At 39.8% G+C, this 21,991-nt stretch overlaps 1 protein-coding gene across 1 annotated transcript; it reads left to right on the top strand.

Annotated features, from left to right (window-relative positions):
* The first annotated feature begins 1,873 nt into the window (after positions 1-1,873).
* On the top strand, positions 1,874-18,345 carry LOC311269375 (plastin-3-like). Its single transcript, XM_084373494.1, has 16 exons — positions 1,874-1,979; positions 8,151-8,255; positions 8,783-8,934; positions 11,681-11,810; positions 12,027-12,159; positions 12,664-12,745; positions 12,832-12,997; positions 13,113-13,255; positions 13,888-13,983; positions 14,086-14,281; positions 14,868-14,946; positions 15,080-15,194; positions 15,291-15,424; positions 16,532-16,655; positions 16,996-17,120; positions 17,215-18,345. Exons 2-16 carry the CDS (start codon positions 8,195-8,197, stop codon positions 17,348-17,350), a joined length of 1,872 nt encoding a protein of 623 aa, XP_084229620.1. The 5' UTR covers positions 1,874-1,979; positions 8,151-8,194; the 3' UTR covers positions 17,351-18,345.
* The last annotated feature ends 3,646 nt before the right edge of the window (positions 18,346-21,991 follow it).

The raw sequence follows: 21,991 nt of genomic DNA, 5'->3' as shown, positions 1-21,991 counted from the left end.
TCTTTCATAGAAACAGCTGTTTTATGAGCCATTGTGCTCCTGCCTACATCTTTTCTTAGATTTAATTCCCTGGCACTAAGATATATTCTAAAAACGGTCAGTGTTTCTCTACACACACTTACAAAAAGGCATCAGGTACCCTCATATCTGCAAATGGTACTTTCTGTCAGTAAAGTCCAAGATAAACAGGCTATTATTTAGGCCTATTGTAAATTCTTGTCTATCTTTCACCTTAATTGAAGCTGTCATTGTCTCACTCTACGTCTCATATTCAAGACACATATTTGACTGACTGATCTTCGATTGTCCAACCTGGTGTCAGACTTCTTCTAACCTTTCCTCTATGACTGCCTAAGTTGGCCCATCATACCATCATAAGGTTAAATTTGGCCCGCCAGATGTTTCTAGCAAAAATATTTTTTAAATAATCCAAAAAATTTGCATTTTATGTCTTTATGCTTGTCTTTTTTTGTGATAAAAATGGCTTTTGAATATGTAGGATCTCTAATTATTATTTATTTATATAATCTGAGCATTGGGGACAGGGTTAGTCAATTAAGGACATTTTGGACATTTTGGATCCTATCTGTGGCTGTTTTTGGCCCACGGCCCACCATTAAGTTTCAGTTTTGCCACTCCAAGGGAAAAAGTTTGGGCACCCCTGCTCTAAGTTTTGATAGTTTATCTCCAAGATTTCCCTGATACTCTCCATTCCTGGAACAGTCTATGAGTATATTTAATTTATTATCTTTTTTTACAGTTATTACATTTGGCTTCTGACTTACAAAACCCACTGTTGTTCCTTGTATCACAGACTGCTTTTGCCATATAGCAGCCGGTCTGTTCCCCCCTTCACCACACCACAGCACAGTCATGCGCTATTTACCACACTGATCAAATGATCCTCATCAGTTATTTTAAAAGTGGAAATGGACTACTTTGCTCTGTTTTCACCATGAATAATGAAAAATGTGAAAATCCTCAAATATACTTGTATATTCTCTGTATAGTTATTTTCATGAAGTTTATGTTTTTGGGCACCTAACCCCACAATCGCATGCCCCTTCATCCACCTCAGCTATTCTTGTGGACCTTGCTGACAGCATACATTATATATCTTTCACTTGACCCCACCTGTATATTACACTGGATATTAATAATTTATGAGCACACTATCCTCGAGCCACTGCCCTACTAATTTTGACTGTAAATTGATTTCAAATGTTCATATTCTGACTGCAATCTAGATGACTATCTAGCATCATAGAGTTCATCATTTAAAACTGGAGGTGCCTTGATTACTTTCAAGTGATTAATACAGAGAGTTATCCTTAATAGCCAACATAAGTTGATGGATGAAAACATCAAATGTTCATTAGATAGTAATAAAATTAATTTCAAACTGAAGGAAGAGACGTGCCACCTCATATATACTACATCTATATTCCTTAAGACTCTTGCATATACTATTCTTTACTGACTAATGTCAGTTTAGTTGAGACTTTGCTGTAAATGTAAAGGTTAACTGCCTCTGTATGGCTTCTATTCACATTTTCATTCTTCTTTACTTCTAGCTCTTTATTTTTCCCATCACAGTATTAGTTTTTACTTATTTCTGTCACTTATACTGTATATAGATTATATTTTTAATGTTCTTTATTTAGAGTCGCAGAAAGTCGGGCTTCACATACATATAAACACAGCGATCATTTTTTCCATAACACAAACACAGAACATGAGGTGTTTGTACATGTTAGATGGGAGAAAGGGGAATAGATAGGCTACATGAATCCCTTTTCTGTATTTTTAATGATTTTTCAAGCTCAGACGATCCTCCACAGACCGGATCTCAACGTCTGGCGGTGACGTCACCGACAGGGCGTGGCCAACATTCCAACTGCCGTCTACTTTTGTCTGTACGTGGAGGAGGCAGGACGGCTGCGGACTGGACGCTGTCTGGAATTTCAGGCGCAACGACAGTGAGTACCATTTTCCTGGCAACTTCTACACCAACAACTGCTTACAGCTAGAGTGTGTCTTAGTAGCGTTTCTGCTAAAACAACACCCTTGTCCCAATCTTTTACTCTCCGTGAGAGCCGCTATCCTCCGCTCAGAGGGGTGGTTTTTTGCAAGAGTAAACAGGGATAGTTTCCTGCCCATAAAACTTGCATGTCTGTCGTTAGCCGGCTAGCTTTAGCTACACCTTCACTGTAGCCTATTCATCCCTTCGGCGTCCGAGAAATAACTAGTAGTCTCTGACTGCTTTAATTTGTGACGAGGTAACTTTTAGTAGAAGTGACTACTAGTGGAAAACTTATAACTCCTCGTATGTGATAATTTCAATAACTTTTTTATTATTATCTAACAAGGTCCGTGTTTTTCCATCATTTCATATTTGTGAATATGACAAATGCGAGAGGCGCAGCCAGGTTAGCTCCCTCGGTGCACCGCCGTTGGGAAGCTGCATTGGTGGAGCCTGCACTACTTTTTAATATCATCCCGGTACAGGCACTTAAATGACTCATACACAGACACACGCACACAACCAGGCTTTACAAGGATAGATAAAGTGGACTGTGTATGGGATGCCAGCACAATTGTAATAAATATTATACTTTCTGTTAAATAGATCTACCTCCTCCCTCTCTGTGCCACATTTCTTTGACATGATATGAGATATTTGTACACGAGTTGGTGTAAGTGGTCCACCAAAAAAAAGAAGAAAAAACATTTTTCTCATATGGTCTTTATGTAAGTGGGTGTCACAGTACACAGTGAAAGGTGGGTGATGATGCATCCAGGTTAGTTACTCAGTGTTTTGAGCTCATGTAAAACAGTGGTCTATGTAAACTTGTTTTTTATTGCTCTGAGTGATTTTCCAGATTTTTCCTGTTGAGCCATCTGGGGCTGCAGTACATGTACATCTGGGATCCCAATTGTGAATAAGGCAGCCTTGAAAAGCAAGTCAGTCTGATAGTATCAGAGAGACCCGCATGTGAACCTTGAGAAATATTATGACTTGGAACAAGAGGCATGTTGTGAATACAGTGTTCCTACTCCTGTCATCACTGCTGTTGATTCTCGACATTGTTCAGTATTTCTTGATAGAGGTGTTTGGGCAAAGATGTTAAATTGTCAAAGACAATAGTATTAAATCCATTACTGACACCAGGGCTCAGAAGACAGAATACAGAAGGATTGTTCAACGGGTCGGCAGTGGATAAAGTGCTGTTTGCACTTCCTTTATGGGATAGGAAAGAGCTGTAATTCATTCCAACTGTGCCTGTCATTAACCTGATTGGTTTGGTCCAATTGCCCATGAACTTGCATGTGTGGTATGATAACTATGCTTCACAACAGCTTAAGTAAAATGCTCGTTTCCCTTGTACATGCTGCTGAACCATGTGAGAGCACCTACTGTAGGTGTTTTAAATACAGACATTACATATCTGATGGTGTCTCTGTAAGAACACACCAGATAGTCAAGCAGAGTTAGGGAGGGAGTGTGCATATATTTTGTGCTGAATGAACAGGTTGCCCCACTTTCTGCATTGTCAGGATTTCAAACAGGTTCCTTCACTTGCCGTCCATCGCAGTGAAAGTGATCAAGTTACTTTGCAGATTCACTTGATTTTACTTTGAATTGTTCCCTTCAGCTTTATACTTTGGCAACATTTTAAGAGTATGTTAGCTGTATCTGTTTCTTAAGCTAAATTAGAAAGCTCTCTCCACCAGGGCAACCACCCTGATTTGTTACTTTTTGAATTGAAAGGGTTCGAGTTTGAGCAGAAAGCATGGTTGGTTACACTGACTGCCCTATTTCATTTTACTTTAAACATAATAGTGTAATGATTCATTAACCCCCACAAAGAAATACTCCCCACCTTTGTGTTCTTTGTTTGGGAGGTCAGTGGTCATGTACATCAAAATGGCCTTGGAGCAAAGAGGGAGTACGTCATGTGTATGTCACGCTTGCTTGAGGAAAGGGTGGTGCTTCACAGTTAATGTGCCTCACATTATCTGATTATGTGCACTTTAATGCTTTTCAGTCAAGTAATGACCAACCCTTGTAGGTGGGGCTGCTTACCTGTAGCACCTCAGTAACCTGTCGTATGACATTCTTAAGTGATGGTTGGGAAAGATTCCTGTGTTAACGTCTTCGCTAGCACAGCCAATTTTTAACTACTGCATCCTTTAAAACAGTTATAATCTTTGATTTGCTGTAAACTAGACCAAGCAACTTGTAAAGATCAACTGCACACAGTTAAGGATATTTCAAGGGAACATTTCATTTGAATATTTCCAGGATGATTCATCATATACGCTAAGCTTTGTGAGTTTTACCCCAAAACCCAGCCCAGCCTATTATGCATGCAGCTGGACATGATGTCAGAGTTGTGTAAACTCCACGTATAGAGTTTGTTGTCGTCACCTCCTCCTTACCTGTCAGTGTTGCCGTGCTTATCTTATCCACACGGCATGAAGAGGAAATAAAGGGCTGGTGTTACAGACTGTTCATGAGTCAGTTCGCCTCACATCTGCAGCCGATTGTGACTGAGTAAAAAATGTCAGTGTTCCTGCAGACTGTGTTGGGTGTGTGCTTATGAACTTAACCACACTTGGGAAGGGTGCCCAATCTATTTGTGTGCCTCACATTTCCCATGTAACTTTGTGGATGAAACACTGGCAGGACGGGGTGTGTCGGCTCTACACATTTAACTCAGCCATCTGGGAACAACCCTCGGTTTTAAATTGACTCAAAGATCTTTCAAATGCGATTGTAAACAGCGTCAATGTGCTGTTTTGGTTCGACAATTAAAGCTGGTGCTAGGAAAGAAATGCTAGTGTGTGGGTGATATCTAGTTGTAAAACAAGAGCAGGAGAAATGAGAGGATGTCTTGAATCAGTGGTGAAATAATGTCTCATAGACTACAAAGCAAGTCTAGATGGTCTTTTTTTTTTTTTGCTACTGCTAGATATCATGTGACATGGATGACTTAACACACAGACGTGTGTTTAGGGCTTGCATTTGTTGTTTTTATTTTGTATTACTGCATCCCATGTGCATGTGGAGTTTTGTAGGTGGTCATTTTAAATCCCTCCAAAGTGCAAAATTACAACTGTCACAAGGAATAGCCCATCAATCTGCTAGCAACTAGAAGATATCAAATAAATTTAGAAAGTTAAAAGTGCATTCTTTGCCTTCAAAATGTAGTGGAGTGGAAATAACAGAAAATAGAAATACTCAAGGAAAGTACAAGTACCTCCATAATTGTACAGTACAATTATAGTACAGTACTTGAGTAAATTGTACTGTACTGTTTATTTAGACTGCAAATGTGTATTGGTTCCAAATATCACTGGTCTCTTTGATTACTAATAATCAGTATCAGCAGTGTTTTTTTAAAGTAACCAAATTATACTATGGCCCAAGCAATTATCAACCTGGCTGATTATCAATACTCAGTGTTTCATTGCCAAATTTTATTTATTATTGTCAATTGCCTACTGAATAAGTTAACAAGTTAAGTTAAGCAAAGTAACTTAAATGACTGTAGTGGAGTGGAAGTAAAAAGTAGCAGAAAATTGAAGTACAGGTACCTTTTAACCCTAGGTAAAATTGTAAGTATTTCAGTACAGTACTTGAACAAATGCACTTTTTTACATTCCATCATTGGGTTTTGGGATCAGCATGGAAAAAAACATATCCGGCGTCAATCCCTAAAAGGTATGGCAGCGTCATTCTGATATAAAAACTCTTTCACTTGAACTCTATCAGAAGCATCGATGTGCTTTTAGTCAAACATGAGCTGCTCCATTTAGCAGCTTGCTGAAGACTGCAGGAATTTTCTCTTCACTCGACGCACACAGCCCAGCTGTCAAAGACAGCAACTGTCTTTGGAGCCTGACACTCCGAACTCATTTTCTCGCGTTAGACAGGATTTATTGCCGTGGTTTGTGACGGTGATCACAAACCCTCTATTCTTCTGTACCACCAGTGATACGTCTCACATTTGTCCACTGCCATCTGTGCCCTCGCCCATGTACTTAACCCCTCTTCTGTTTCCACTCTCCCTCTGTCGAGAGGGTGTGACGGGGCTGGCAAAGGACGTAATGTTTGTCAGCCTTTATTGGAGCGGGGCTGACTTCAGCAGCCACATTTCACATCCTTCTGGAGAGAAGTTAAATATAGCAACACTGGCATCGTCATTTTTCCTAATCGTTAAGTCAGGAGTTTGTGCTTTCCCTGATTTAGTGTTACTTTGTAGAAGAAAAACACCCTGTTCTCCGTGATTCATGAAGTGGCATTTAAAAGCGTCTCTGCGTGTTGGTTCTGATTTAAGTGACAAATATAACCATATTATTGTTGCCCTAGAGACAGTTTTCTACTGTATTGAGCTTTAACGACTCATTTGACAGCTAAATCATCTTTCATTTTGTTGGTCAAACTGTTATCATTTCATCACCTTGTTTTGTTTGTAAGAGCAGCTTTACAGGAACTGAGTCACATCTCATTGACCACATGGCTACTGTTGAATCATCTTTCATGAACACTATTAATAGTTTCATTCATGAAAGAGGATGTGCGGTTACTGGACTTTTGTTCATTGTTTGTCTGACTGAATGTGTGTCTGTGAGGCTGTTGGGACCACAGAAAGACTGGATGGTTTGAACTGCTCAAAGAAAATTCAGGAATAAAGTACTTTTTAAATTATTGTCCATTTGACCAAGTGAACAGTCAACTGTTCCCCTAATAAGGTTTTACACGTGCAGTACTGTGGAAACCAGAAATGGCCTTGCCCAGGATTTCTGACTAATACACAGTGAAAATCAACAATCTGTGCTCTACATCAGGAAACGGGAACACTTCTCTGTCTGGAAAAATATATGATCTTTCTTTTAACCATTATAAGCCTCATCTTTGTTTTCTGAACACTTGCGTTGGAGAGGAATGCCACCATACCGGTTTAGCCTTGGAGAGCAAGGCGGTACTACACCCTGCTCACCTCTCTGTGTCTCTGTAAGCGAAGCCCAGGCCTCATGCATTCCTCCACCACTACAGAACGGGAAGGAGGCACTCGGAGGAATTCCTTATTTTCAGTGATTTTCAGATGGTGGCTTTGCCTCGGAGGAGTTTACGAACACAGTGTTTTTTGTTGAGCAAAATAACCTCGGAAAAATAAAGTCATACTGGCTGTAGTCTTGTTTTGTGAGTTTAGTCCTTACACATTTAAATGGATTTCTCTGCTGGTTGATGGTACTTTTCTCTGCTAAAACTTTGAAATATAACAGCATTAAAGGCAGCCCTTACAGAAGGCTCACAAATATTACAGATATTAGGATGTCACATCAAACTGGATGCAGTCTCCATCACTTTTTATAACAGCTAACTCAAGTTTGCATGCAAGTTTTGCAAGAAACGTAAATGCTAGAATAAAATGATTCAATTTTAGGACATGCTCTTGCTCTTGTAAGCAGATTTGTCAGAAAGGGCTGTATAAAATGAGATCCCCCAAAGACTGGAGTTGAGCTGCAATGATTGATTTGATTGATTGATTAGCATCTACTTTGTTAATCGATACATGTTTGGTTTTTTTTCCAAGGAAAATTGTCAAACATTCGTTGGTTTCAGCTTCTTAATTGTACGGATTTGCTACTTTTCTTTGATAATGAAAATTATAGTTAGTTGTGGCCCTAGACTGGAGTAGTCTCAGCTTCACTGGTAGTTTTTTTCAACATGGGCTTGTTGCTATACAATGGAACTAACAGGAAATTACTTTGATTATGGGAGAGAGACGTGCTTAGAAAAGGAAAAGAGCTCACGACAGAAACTAAAGAGAACAGTAGATATGATCAGCAGGGGTGGGGATCAGCAGGGCTCAGTGAGGAGCCTGGTATATGAGGTACTACTGTAAGAGTTTTGTTCTGCCGTGGGGGAAAGGTCACTTCTCCGTTGGCAAGGAAGCAAAAGAGTTGAGACCGGTTGGTGATCTAAGAAGCAGAACAGCAAGGAGTGACATGATAGGGTTGAAGATGCAGAAGGTTTCTGCAGTCTGGATATGATTCAGCAGCTTAAAGGAGGTTTATAGAAGGCGGATGTATATTCTGTTACTCTAAAGTCCTTTAATGTGTCATTTTCCTCTCCGCAGTCTCACCTTTTTCTGACTGACCACGTCAGGTCAATCACAGAAAAATGTCTGGAAAGATAACAAAAGAGGAGATGGAAGAGATGAGGGAGATCTTTGGGAGAATTGGTGAGTTAAAGCCATTTTATCATTGCCACTCTGCTATTAAAGGTATAAAGTATATTTAGTATAAAGCCTTTTCATGGTTCCAGAGGAAGCTGCATGTAATCTGATTAATTGCCTCGTCTGATGTCACTCAGTGACTAAGTTGCATTGTGGGTAATATAGGTACAAGGTTTTGAAAAGCAGTCCGCTGGTCTAGCATTGCTCTGCCAAACTTTTTTTTCTTCCTCAAAACCTGGCACCTACATTACCCACAATGCAATTTAGCCACTGAGTGACATCATTGGAGGTAGTTTATCAGATTACCTGCAGCTTCATCTGGAGCCACTAAAGGCTTTATACTTCTTTTTTGACATGTGTAGTAGTACTCCCCAAGACCTGTAAACATAATTATGTTAGCAAAATATGTGCTGGTTACAGTTTGTTTAGAAAGCATGTTTTCTGTTTAATATCACTGTAACTGTTACAGTAGTATAAGCTCTAGTTGTATCATTATGTCCTGGTGTCTAATGATTCTTTTTGTGTTTCTGTAGATATAGACAGCAATGGATATATCTCTGATTGTGAATTAAAAACGCTCCTTGAAGACGCCGGCTATCCCCAACCTGGATACAAGGTTCGACAGATCATCCAACAACTAGATCGCAACAAGGACAACAACATCAGCTTTGACGAGTTTTTGATGGTACGTTAAGCAGAGCTCAGACCAGCTTGACTCCGAACCTTTCGTACTACTGAGTCGGTCTTTGTTTTCTCTACTGCCTTAAAGCACCTCGCCCTCCCGGATGGGGCCACTATGCAAAGCAACTTTGAGCAGCTACATGCACGACAGAGTAGTTGAAAAGCCTCCACGAACCACACACACATACATACTCAAGGAATGTGGAAGTGAGGTCAGCAAAGTGGTGTGAGTTCCAGTATTTTGTTTCGGCAGTGATGAGGGAGCAGTCGTTTAGGGAGAATAGTCACTCACAGCGGCAGCTTCTTGTACAGGAGTGCAGGGGTTGAACAAAAATATACTATAGCTTTGTCTTTAGTGTACTGTAGTGTTTTGTCTTTACTATTATAGTTCAAATGTCAGTTTTTTGGGTGCATGGCTGTTTATGTTTATTTAACGGTACCCATTAGATGTGACTGATATAACGCTCTGTTCATGTGTTGAGGACATCTGAGCCTCCTCTGTTAGAAGCTAAACAGCATTGTTGCTTTGTATTAGTTTGGTGTTTGCTCCGCTGCTGTGCTTTGATAAAACACCCCTTAACAAAATATGTTCTAATGGATGATAACAACCCAGATTAAACGAATGTGGAGTAAATGTAAATATCCTTCTTATTACCTACAGATGTGAGTGTTGAGCTAAAAAAAACCCAGCTTTTTGCTAACTTTGGAGAATTGAGTAGAATAGAAAGTATTGCCTTGTTGTGGTTACCTCTATTACCTTGAGTGGTCAAAAAATGCAAGCCGGCACCGTGTGACTCTCACATTGTTTGTGGTCAGTTTTGCTGTGCTTTTTAAACAAGTCTCGCAGTGCCAGGCTGAATAGCTCATTGTGGTCACACTGAACGCCTGTAGGGCTGAGGTCACTGATGAAGCACTGATAACTTCAGGTTCAGGAAATATCGCACATATTACTGTAGAATACGTATTGTCAAAGCAGCTTTGTGTGAAGCCGCTCACATGCTGTGAGTTACTGATAAGATACATACAGCATGAACCCGCACCACAGATCTCAATGGTCCCTGATTTAATGTTCGGAGATAATTATTTAATGTGGGGATGTGTGGATAAGCCTGAGGGTGGTATTAGTGTGGAGGATGATAACAGCTGTAGCCCCGGTGGTTTAGTGTTACTGTTGATAACCATAATGACATACTGGCACTCAACACTGTAATACTTAGATGTGTAGTGAAAGCACAGTCTCACTTTAAATCACTACGGTGAACTAAATGCACAACATAACATCAGTTACTTTTTTAAAAACATCAACTTGATGTCTTCCTGCACCTTTAGTATTGAAATAATGTTCTCCAGCACATTTGCATTGATCAAAAACTCAGCCACTAAGCCAGATGTTCCCCATATCTTGTCAGCCCTTTAGCTGGGGGGTTTATGTTTTCAAACAGTACTGTTGTGTCAAATAACATTAAAAGAAGAGAAGATGATTGAGGCTTTGGCACAGATGTATGCATGCAACTAAAGACTTTTTCCACCATTGAGGAAGGATGTGATTGGATATATTCACAATAAAAGGAAAATTCATTCATTGTTTGTTAACCCTCATGCTGATGGAAAGTCGGGTGAAGTTTCAGAGTCCACAAAACATTTCTGTAACTTCACAGCAAAACAGCGTTGCAAGATATTTGTTTTTTAATATAAACATAAAAAGGCTCCACATCTCGTCCAGTGTAATTCATGTCTCCGTTAGCCCAAATTGATTTGAAAAGGCGTTATTTACACCCTCGACAGGCGGTCAAGCTCTTGCACCCTCTTCAGACGGCTGCTAGCTAACGCTTTTTATCTTTTCAAATGGATCTTGGATGAGATTTGGATATTGCCAGAAGAGCTATATGGAGCCTTATTATGAGTTGTTTGTTTGTTTGTTTGTTTTTATACTTTAAAGCAAGTTCTCATCTACTTTTGTTCCTGAGGAGAATGCTGTTTTGCTGTTTTGCTGTGAAGCTCCACAAATTTTTTTGTGGAATATGAAACTTAACCTGCCTTTCCATTGACCTGCGGTCGGGTACATAATGACTGAATTTTCATTTTTGGGGTTAGGTCCTTTTAAGTATCAGTCATTTTCTTTTACTAAGCTGAAATTTAAAAAAAAAAAAAGAAGAAGAAGAAGAAAAATGACAAATTCGTGTTTGATCTGGTTGTGGTTTCTTTATATAATTGCAGTTATACACACTCATCGGGCACTTTTTTGGACAGTCCTCTAAAGCAACCTAATAGAACTTTTCTGCCATAAACTTTTATGATGTCTACATTGTTCAGCTTTTGTTGACACTGTCATGAAGGTAATATTTCAATTTTATGATCTAGCATTGTGGTCATAGTTAATGGTAATGTTGTGCTGGACTGCATTCATACACTCAAAGTTCCTCCCCTCATGTATGCAAATAAGGAGGACAGAAAAATTTAAACACCTTTCAATATGGTGTAGTTTATTACAACACCATGACATTAGTAATAAACATATAATTATATGTTTAAAAAAAACAAAACTGAACACTAAACTTCACAATGGTGGAATTTATAGCAGAGCTGTTGTATGGAATTGCATTAGATTGGACAGGTGTGCCTAATAAAGTGGCCACATATGTATGTCTATGTCACAAAAGATAAATACATTTCAGCCTTGAACGTTACTGTTGGATTTCGGCAACACAGTGGCGATTTTAAACTCAGTATTCTTTGGTGTTGTTTTTTAGATCCTCCAGGAACTGAGGGGCAGTGAAGTAGCAAAAACTTTCCGCAAAGCTATCAACAGAAAAGAAGGCATCCTCGCTATTGGAGGAACGTCCGAGCTGTCGAGCGAAGGCACACAACACTCGTTCTCTGGTAAGACACACGTCTCCTTACTCTCTCCAGTCCCTGCTAATGTTTGTCATAAACTGTTGACTCTCTGCGCTTCAGCTACATATGCTCCATTTATCATTAAAGAAACCCGTAGTGGACAATGTGACCCACTGAAATGCATCATTATGAGCCATTCTGTCACATTATAATGTTTGTGTTTTAACTTTAACTGATGCCTGTGTATGCTCATCATTACAGAGGAGGAGCGATTTGCTTTTGTGAACTGGATCAACACTGCTCTGGAAAGAGACCCTGACTGCCAACATGTCCTGCCCATGGATCACAGCACAGGCTCTCTCTTCTCGTCTGTCAGTGATGGTATAGTCCTCTGGTGAGAGTTTCTGTTTTTCCTTCAGGCCAGCAACTCAGCTTCCCCCTCCTTCACCCAGCAACCCCTCTGAAATAAATGTCAAATACCCGCCCCTCATGCTGTGATCACATTTTAGCTAAAAGAAAAAACAAGAAATGGTTGCACATTGTTCTAGGTCGATGTTACTGTTTGTTACATCCGGGTTCTTTGTCCTCGCGTTATTCCCTCTCCCCTTTTTTTAAAGTCATGTTAAAATATCCTTTGCTTCCAGCAATCTTTTGGTTGGACAGACTGTTTAAACAAACTCCAAGAGCCAAAATCTGGCAATTTTGCCTTTATTAGATTGTATTCAGTATAGACAAAAAAAGAAAGTGGAGAGATAGATTTGTGCAGTGACAACAAAGGTCTCCAACTGGATTCACTTTACTCACATTAATCTTTTGCCAATAATGAATATTAGGCTTGCTGTTGTTTTTTACGATGTGTACACCACATAAGATGTTTGTTTTTTTTACATTTGCACAGCAAAATGATCAACCTGTCAGTGCCAGACACGATCGATGAGAGGACCATAAATAAGAAGAAGCTCACACCATTTACAATACAGGTCAGTTAAATTTACCAAATATCAGGGATGCTATTTCTCTTCTCTTTATGTAAATGTTCTTACAGCTGATGCTTTGTACTGTACAGGAAAACTTGAACCTGGCCCTGAACTCCGCTTCTGCTATTGGCTGCCACGTGGTGAACATTGGTGCTTCAGACCTGAAAGAAGGAAAGCCTCACCTGGTGCTGGGCCTCCTGTGGCAGATCATCAAGATCGGTCTGTTCGCTGACATCGAGCTCAGCAGAAATGAAGGTACAAGGCATAGTTAATGACCATTACATAACATGAATTTCAAGCTGTGTTTTATCACTAGGGTTTCCTGGTCTGTTGTTAAGTAGCTTCACTGATCATTAACACCCCTCGACAGCACTGGCAGCATTGCTGAGAGATGGGGAAACCCTGGAGGACCTGATGAAGCTGTCTCCAGAAGAACTGCTGTTGCGCTGGGCAAACTTTCACCTGGAAAATGCTGGTTGGCAGAAGATCAACAACTTCAGCAGTGACATCAAGGTGGGCCTACTGACGAACTCTGAATCCAGTTTATGTAATTAAAAACTAGATGCGGGTAGGAAAACACTTTTTTAAGTTGTTTATTCCCATGCACTTCTCTAGTCACTAGATACACCAACGCAGGTATCTATCAGCATACTGTGCCAGGTGATTGCACAAACTCACTCAAATATCCGCCTACACTGCTCGGAAAATGCTGTTGAATGGGTTGTGTCCCTTAAGGATGACAGTGATAACGTGTGAACAGTAATCACGTGTGTAAGCAAATGTTAAATTATGTGCATCACATCACACAATTTCGGGATTTCTTGAGTTAGAAGAAACTTGATAAACTTTGAAATGCTGTCTATGAGAAATTCTTATTTATTTGGGATTTCCCATAAATTCTGCAAATGGTATACATGAAGTTCTTTCTTTGTGTAAAAACAGTGCGCCGGTTGTCTGAGCAATATACGTGTTTATTTTTGCATTTAAAGTGGGGGAGTGAGCTCTGATCACATGTGGCCACTCGAGACGCATGTCAATGCCAGGTGTAAACAGCCTCTTTATGAAAGTTATGTTCCACTGTTGATTTTCTTGTTTGTCCATTAATAGACTTTTAATTGTTCTTGTTTGTTTGTATTATTTTCCAGGACTCAAGGGCCTATTTCCACCTCCTGAATCAAATCTCTCCAAAAGGCACAGAGGAAGATCAGCCACGCATAGACATTGACATGAAAGGCTTCGGGGTAAGTACTCTGACAGTCAGCACTCACGGTTGAGAGTCTCCACCACATGGTAACAGCTGCACAGTGTGTCTGATAGGAGGCTATGATCCGTGTTTTGTTCAGGAGGGAGACGACATGAAGAGGGCAGAAGCCATGCTGCAGCAGGCCGACAGGCTCGGCTGTCGACAGTTTGTCACCCCGGCTGACGTCGTCAGTGGAAACCCCAAACTCAACCTCGCCTTCGTGGCCAATATGTTCAACAAATATCCTGCGCTGACCAAACCTGAGAATGAAGACATTGACTGGGGACTTCTGGAAGGTGGGCTAGTCTAAATATCCCTGAAAATTCAGGGTCAAATCTTACACATTTCTCTACAATTTAAAGATTCATGACGAGATATGCAACAAAGTCAAAGTTCAGAACTATGGGAATTATTTAGTAAGAGCTAAGCAGTCAAAACTCAGATAATCTGTCATCTGACTGTCTACTCCTTCGTTTTGTGGCTCATCCCATCGTTACTAGTAAGAAGCTGACTGATAAAGTATTTTTTCAGGGCTTTAACTCTGATAAGAAACAGTTCTGAAAAAACAGCTGTTTTTGTTAGCTAACTAACTGGCCTTAAGGGTATTTTAACATAGAAACACATTGTTTTATTAGAATGTGACAACAAATCATTACTAACTCCTACTGGATACATTGAGAACATGTATTTCCGTGATGGTTACCAGATGTTTTTGCTTGTATAGTTAACAGTGACATCAAAAATGAACCAGTTCTATTCAGTTCCGATGAGAAAAACAAGCTGCATGTTTAGAAGTCGATTGACTATTACTGAGATTTCCAGTATAGTAGTCTGCTAGGTCACCTGAAAGCCACCTAAATCCCATGATCCTTTGCTGTCTAGGTGAGACACGAGAAGAGAGGACATTCCGAAACTGGATGAACTCTCTGGGAGTGAACCCACATGTCAATCATCTGTATGGGTGCGTATCATAAACAAAACACACTTAATCTCACTCCTGTTGGTCAGGCATCTGAAGAGTTCTCCTAACAGGTGGGATCTTCTCTTTTATCCTAATAAACTCAATGACTATCAAACACAATCTTGTTCTCCAGAGACCTACAGGATGCCATGGTGATCCTTCAACTCTATGAGAAAATTAAAGTGCCTGTTGACTGGAACAAGGTCAACAAACCACCTTACCCCAAGCTGGGAACCAACATGAAAAAGGTAAATCAGATTAGTTTTCAATTGTTGCTAGATTAAAAAAACAAAAAAAACAACTTTTATGGCTCCTTTTGCAACGGTTTTATTTTGTGCCCCCAGTTGGAGAACTGTAACCATGCCGTGGAACTGGGCAAAAGTAAAGCAAAGTTCTCCCTTGTTGGCATCGGCGGGCAGGACCTGAACGATGGCAACCCTACCCTGACTCTGGCACTGGTGTGGCAGCTGATGAGAAGGTGAAACATAGAAATTCGGAAAAGTAGAAAATACATATCTGAAATGTAAGAACTGCATCCCGTTTTGGTCCACAAGAAAAAAAAATATAATGTCCTGGCAAGTTAAGCCTGGACAGTTTTGGGTTGTGTGGTGCTTTTACACACTTGGATTCTCTGTTATATCTGGGTGGCATTGTCATCTTTTATAACATGTCGTATAATACTTAAAGTAATGTAAACAAGTAAGGCTATGCATCAAAATATATAAAGAACTAAAAAAAAATTATAAACGAGGGCTTTTAAAAGTGTTTTCTGGAGCCATGAGACATCTTAGTAGGTTACTTTCAGGGAATTACTGGGGTTTCTGAGGAGAAAAAAATAAATGAAAATGCTTAGGTTATTTTGGTACGTGACCATGATGCTAAATGAATCAGTTGCATCTGAAGAACATGTTGTTTTTCAGTCAGTCTGTCTCTGTGTGGTATTTAGAAACACTGCAATCACCATCGTCTTCATTATCAGATTCATTGTGTATATTTACTGTAAACGGTTACAAGTTGGTAGTTGGTAACCTCTATTTCATGCCTGTGGTGTTGTTCATGTGTGTGTGTTCCTCCAAACTGAGACCACAGTTCCATAAACGCTGTTGACTTCCTGTCACAGAAGATGTGTGTTGACAGATTTAGTAGTTGTCGATACTTCATATGCTTTGTAAGCAATAAGGTTTGGGTGACTAAAAAAATCCCAGCGAAACAGTAAAAAGTGAGATTCTCGGACAAATGCTCACAGCTGGCTCACAGAAACTGCCTTTTTAAACAAGCCCTCAGGACTTACTTAAGGTTATAATGTCACAACCATACAGTCCTGCCCTCGCCAACAGGTAATGTTTTTACCTTGTGAGTGTTATATGTCGGTCTGTCTGTGGACAGATTTAGTTAGCAGTAGCACCACAACTGTGTAAAATGCAGTCACTAAACTAAGCGGCTGTTTAGTTTAGATTAAAATAAAGGCAGAGTATAAAGATGGGTGTGATCCGACCCATGAGTACTGAGTTCTAATGTAATAATGTAGTGATCACTACACTCAGTTTCTATTCATTATTAACTTGCAGCTTGTCCACTCTTTCAGATATACATTGAATGTACTGGAGGACCTGGGCGACGGCCAGAAAGCAAATGATGACATCATTGTAAATTGGGTGAACCAGACTTTGAAAGAAGCTGGAAAATCATCCAAGATTTCAAGCTTTAAGGTCAGCGAGCCTCTTTTTTGTTTTCTTTTTGTTATTTTTTACATTTCTGTGTAAATAACTGTATGTACACTCATTTAGATATGTTACTATGGAACCTAAAGAAAGGTTGGTTATTAAATAATCTACGCTCAAAGGTTGTTTTTTGACAATTTTTCTGAACTTTTGCCTGCGTCTCAAGGTTTGTAATAATGTAGTCGAATATGTGAGGTTATTTCCAAGTCTTTTTTACACATCCACTGTACCAGGCTGCTGTTAATCTGGCAGTTTAATGCAGTCATACAAACCAAAAGGCAATACATTTTCCCATCAGTCATGAATCTGTGTTTCATGTGGTGATCAGGACAAGGAGATCAGCAGCAGTCTGGCAGTTTTGGAACTGATAGACGCCATCCAGCCCGGCAGCATCAACTACGAGCTGGTAAAAACCAGCAGCCTCTCTGACGACGACAAGCTGGAAAATGCCAAGTAAGATTTTTCTATGACAAAAAGAAAAAGAAGCAGCAGTGACTTAACCATATGTCAACAATTTTATACGAGTCAACCTCTCCGTCTTTCCCAGATACGCCGTCTCTATGGCGAGAAAGATTGGAGCCCGTGTCTATGCTCTCCCAGAAGACCTCGTGGAGGTCAAGCCCAAAATGGTGATGACAGTCTTCGCCTGCTTGATGGGTCGGGGGATGAAGAAAGCCTACTAAGACACTGGCACTTATTGGGACACTAGCATTTTGAAAAAGCTCCCCCAACTGAAGGAATGAAGGTTTTTTTTTTTTCTTTTCTATGAATGAAGATATCATGACGGTATAAAGTCAAAATCAGAAATTTGGCATGTACGTATCCCTGCCTCATTTGAGGTGTTAACTGAAGAATAATGTGCAGTCCACTTATTTAAAGAAAATCCACATTGCTACAAAATTTTAAAGAGATGGGTCTCTTGTTACAGAGCACAACTTGTTACTTTCAACATGCAGAAGTCTTGATAAATGTATAAGAATGCTGTTCTTTTTTTTCTAAAGTGAGTATGCATATTTCCAGCTGCAAGGTTGTTTACATATTTTTACTCAGACTGATAAGTAAATTATATCCTTGACCAAGCAACAAACATTCCTGAATACCATACTTATGAATAAATGCTTGACAAGGCAAAAAAAAAAAAAAAGGAAAAAAAGAGACGGGATGTTTAGGTGGAGCACGTGTCGGAAAAAACACCCAAACATTCCCTCTCGCTTAGAGCATGTCTTCATAACTGGCACCATAAACTTCTACATATCTGTATACAGAAGCCATACGGTCAGACTATAGCAATGACCAGCCTGATGTGCTGTCTGTATTCTTGTATTCGTCATATGTTTGTCTCATGGGATTATTACGTGAGGTAAATGCTGTTCTGGGGTGTCTAGTCTTTGTTGTATTGGGCTTTTGTTTTGGTTTTTTTGTCTGTTACGTTGAATGAAGAGCAGGCTGACTGGACTCTCCTGGCTTCTGCTGTGCCTTCCTCTTGTCTCAAAGACGATTTGTACTCGCGGTTTGAGAATTTCCCTTTTTTCTATTGTATCCAACAGTACCAAATATAAACAGTAACTTCATTCCAGGTAGTTTCACAATACTCTATGACAAGGGCTAAATTGTATTTGGTCTGTTGTCTACTCTTAAGTGCTTTACATGTAACAATAAAATATGAATTTGAAAACTGCTCATGTGTTTCGTGTTTATAGCTGAAGGATAGAGCATCTTCCACTGGAGTCAAAGCTGCTGTAAGTGCCGTTTTAGCTAGCTTCCTGTCTGGAGCGGCGCGGTAATCGCCAGACATGGAAGCAAACAGGAGGATCCTGCTCTCTGCACGTTCACGAGCAGACAGGTCCAGCTCTTTATGGAGTTCTCTGTCCTGATAGGGATACCAGAAAATGTCTTCTCTGGGAGAAGCAGGGGGAGGACAGACATGGGTTACTGACCAAAGACTCTATAACAGTGATTACTGTTGGAATATAAAGTTAATAATATAAGTTAAAACACTTATTTTAATTTTAAAAAGTCCCACTTACAGCAGCTTTAAGCACAAATTAATCTGTCAATGTTATCCTGAGTAGTAATGGTGAATCAAATATCCTGATGTGATTAGTTTTCATGCACATATTTGATCTGATTGAAGTGAGTGTTGCAATATATTTTGTACCTCCTTTAATTAAAATGTTCAAATTCCTCAGAAGAGCAGAGAGATCTGGACTCGTGGCTGGACAAAAGAAGCAATTTGAAGACGTCACTTTCAGCTATTAATCTTTATATATCGTGGCAATAATTGGCAGAATTAACAATACAAGAACATAATTGTTAGTTGCAACCCTAGTCTGCATTTAAAGGAACAGTTCGACATTTTAATGTCCATCACTTAGATATGAAACCACACACAGCAGCTGGTTAGCGTAGCTTAGCATAAAGACTGGGAATGAGAAACAGCTTGCCTGACTCTGTCCAAACAAAACATATTCCACCTACCAGCAACTATAAACTAACTCATCAACACATTTAATCATTATATACGAAAACCTAGTGTAGAAACAGGTGTTATATATACCAGGTGCAGTGACTTCCAGTCTTTATGCTAAGCTAAGCTAACACGTGGAGTGTAGAACAGCCTGCATGAACTCCTGTAACAACACTTTTATGATCCTCATTTTGTTTTTACTGCTCCCTGCTTCTCTTTTCTCTTTTCTCTTATCTCGATTTATGTTTGTTCTGCTGCCTTCGTGCTTTTATGTTCTTCCCTCTTTTTCATCATAAAACACAGCTACATATTTATGGATTGTTGTTTGTGGTTCTCCCCTCTGCTGCTGTCTGCCCAAGAGGAGACTGAGCCTATTAAGATTTTTTACACACACTTAACTGGACTTTAAGCATTACAACAGTTATAAAGAAACAGCACATTAGATTATGTTGGTTCTACTCTGAGGAGAATTTCAGTTTTAATACCTATGTTTCCAACGTGACAAGGGATTTCTGTTGACACACCTGATTTGTTAACTCTCCTCTCTCTCGTTAACGTTTCTTTTACAGTCCATCAGCCGTCTTGTAGCACAACAGGGGATAGCTGTGGCAGATTGTTCTCTACTGTTCACTGGCTCCAATCCCCAAAGGCTTCGTCAGTAAGTCTCAAATCCTCCCATTTTCCAAGAATCTGATTAAAGCTGAGACAGTCAGGGAGCTGGGTGATGAGGAAGCTGTCTCCTGTGGCCTTCATCATCTGGATTGTCATTCTCCATTTGCATCAGGGAGTGTGTCTGCTGACTATCAGCTAAATATACATGAAGAACCCAGTACCTGCAGTGCATCTGTCAAACAAATGTAGTGGAGTAAAAAGTGCCACATTTCAGTCTTGGACATTTTCAAGTACCTTAATCATACTTAAGTGCAGAAGTTGAGTAAATGTACTTTGACACTTTTTTTTTTTTTTACCACTGTGAGCCAATATTTTAATTAAAAACTAAATTTTCTAATATTATTGCACCATGTAATGTTAATGTTAATGCTCTATTGAACACAAATGTGAAAAATAGTGAAAACAATATTTTTTCAAGGAAATGTCCAATAAAAAGCCTAAAATATGACATGACAAGTTTTATTTATTTTTATTTTACTGGTTTTGGCATAGTGTATTTGCATTACGTTGTTTTAATTGCCTTTAAGCTTATCTGAAGAGTATTTTATTGTACTTTGCTGTACAAGCAACTTGTAACATTGGTAAGAAAGGTGCTATATAAATACAGATTATTATTACTGATATTACAAATATAAATTATCAGTCATGTAATATCATTTATTTACCCAATTATTAATGAAAGCTGAATATTAAACACAACAAATGAGTTGAATGGTCTGTTTTCTCAGTGCTGTTTCTCCAGTGTAGGAGACGTGCAGTGGAAAGGCACAGCCGAGAGTTTTCCCCAGAAGACTCCTCAGTCTCAAGCTGACATCTGGCCTCTTAACCATACAAAGGTTTCCATCGCCCTGCACCTCCCATCCTGCCAGCCTCTTGCATGTGCACCAGGTGCACCACGTGTTACCTGCTCCAGAGGAGAAGTGGGGAACACACTTCAGGAGGAGGCTCACATGCAGAAGATGTTGCACTTGTTGGATGCTGTTTGTTTTTTCCTCTCATAACATCCACTGTGGGCTCTGAGGATGGACTGGCCGGGAAGGAGCTGCTCTGGGTGTGTCTGCGTGAAGTCACTGTGAGGATTTTATTGGAGTTACTGACGGAAACTAAAGGTAAGACTAAAGATGTGTGCGTGAACTGATTTATATTTCTATTGTTTTAACCTCCTTTTGTTTGGCTAACCTAGTTAATCACACTGCTTATAATCCACATGTCTAATTAGTTAATAAAACACTTTAATGACAGCACTCTGCTGTAAAAGAGATGTTAAAAAACTCAAGGGGAATACCGGCTCAACCTAATAAAGCATAAAATAAAAACAATATATATAAAACATAATATTTATATGCAATTGTAGGGAAAGTGTTAAGTACATTTTTTAAGTAAGCTTTATTTATAGATCTGTAATCACAAGAAATAACTATGTAATTTGGCAGTAATTACAGGGAGAATAGGAACATCAATATTGCTTACTGCAGACAAATACTGTACTGTGATTACACTAGCAGTTAGTTGGAACTAATTATATAATTACAACCAATTTACAATGTTTTTTCTTGGAAACTCTACAAAATATTTGGGAAATTATTGTGAAATCACGGGGCTAAAAAAACCAAAAAAAAAAGCACAGAAAAAGAAGGAGAAGAAGAAGTTCAGCTGGTTTGGTGAACCCTTTGGCTTTTAGTCTGCACCCTGGTTTCCTAAGCGATGTGGCTCCCTGAGGGAGACCAGCTGATTGGCTCTCTGAGCTTCAGGCGGACTGTGTGTGTGTTTTCGTTAATGATCCACCAATTAGTCACACAGCGGCAACAGTCGCCGAAACACCTCGTCATCTGTCTGCGCTGCAGCGGGTGGGAGCAGGTCACTGAACTCCTGGTTCAGGGACGGGGGATGCAAACGGGTTTCAGTAGAACTTCCATCACGCCAAGACTGTGTTTCCAGCAATGCAGCATTTGCTTCAGTCACCGCAGCAACCAGCTGCTGTGTGACGGGCCAGGTTAGGGACTGTGGCAGACAGTCCCAGTCGTCCTCCCTCCCCCTGTCCCCTGACTATAATCTGTCATACGCACCATAAACACTCCCTGTAAACTATAAACACTTTCCTCTGCTGACACTGTGTCACTGCAGGAGAGGTGAAAACATGTTCATCACTCCCAGTCATGTAGAATAGATGACTGAGGGTGTAACA

The sequence above is a fragment of the Pagrus pagrus genome (assembly GCF_965226575.1).
Source record: "Pagrus pagrus genome assembly, chromosome: 14".
Taxonomy (NCBI): Eukaryota; Metazoa; Chordata; class Actinopteri; order Spariformes; family Sparidae; genus Pagrus; species Pagrus pagrus.
This window is presented reverse-complemented; position numbering and strand designations above follow the sequence as displayed.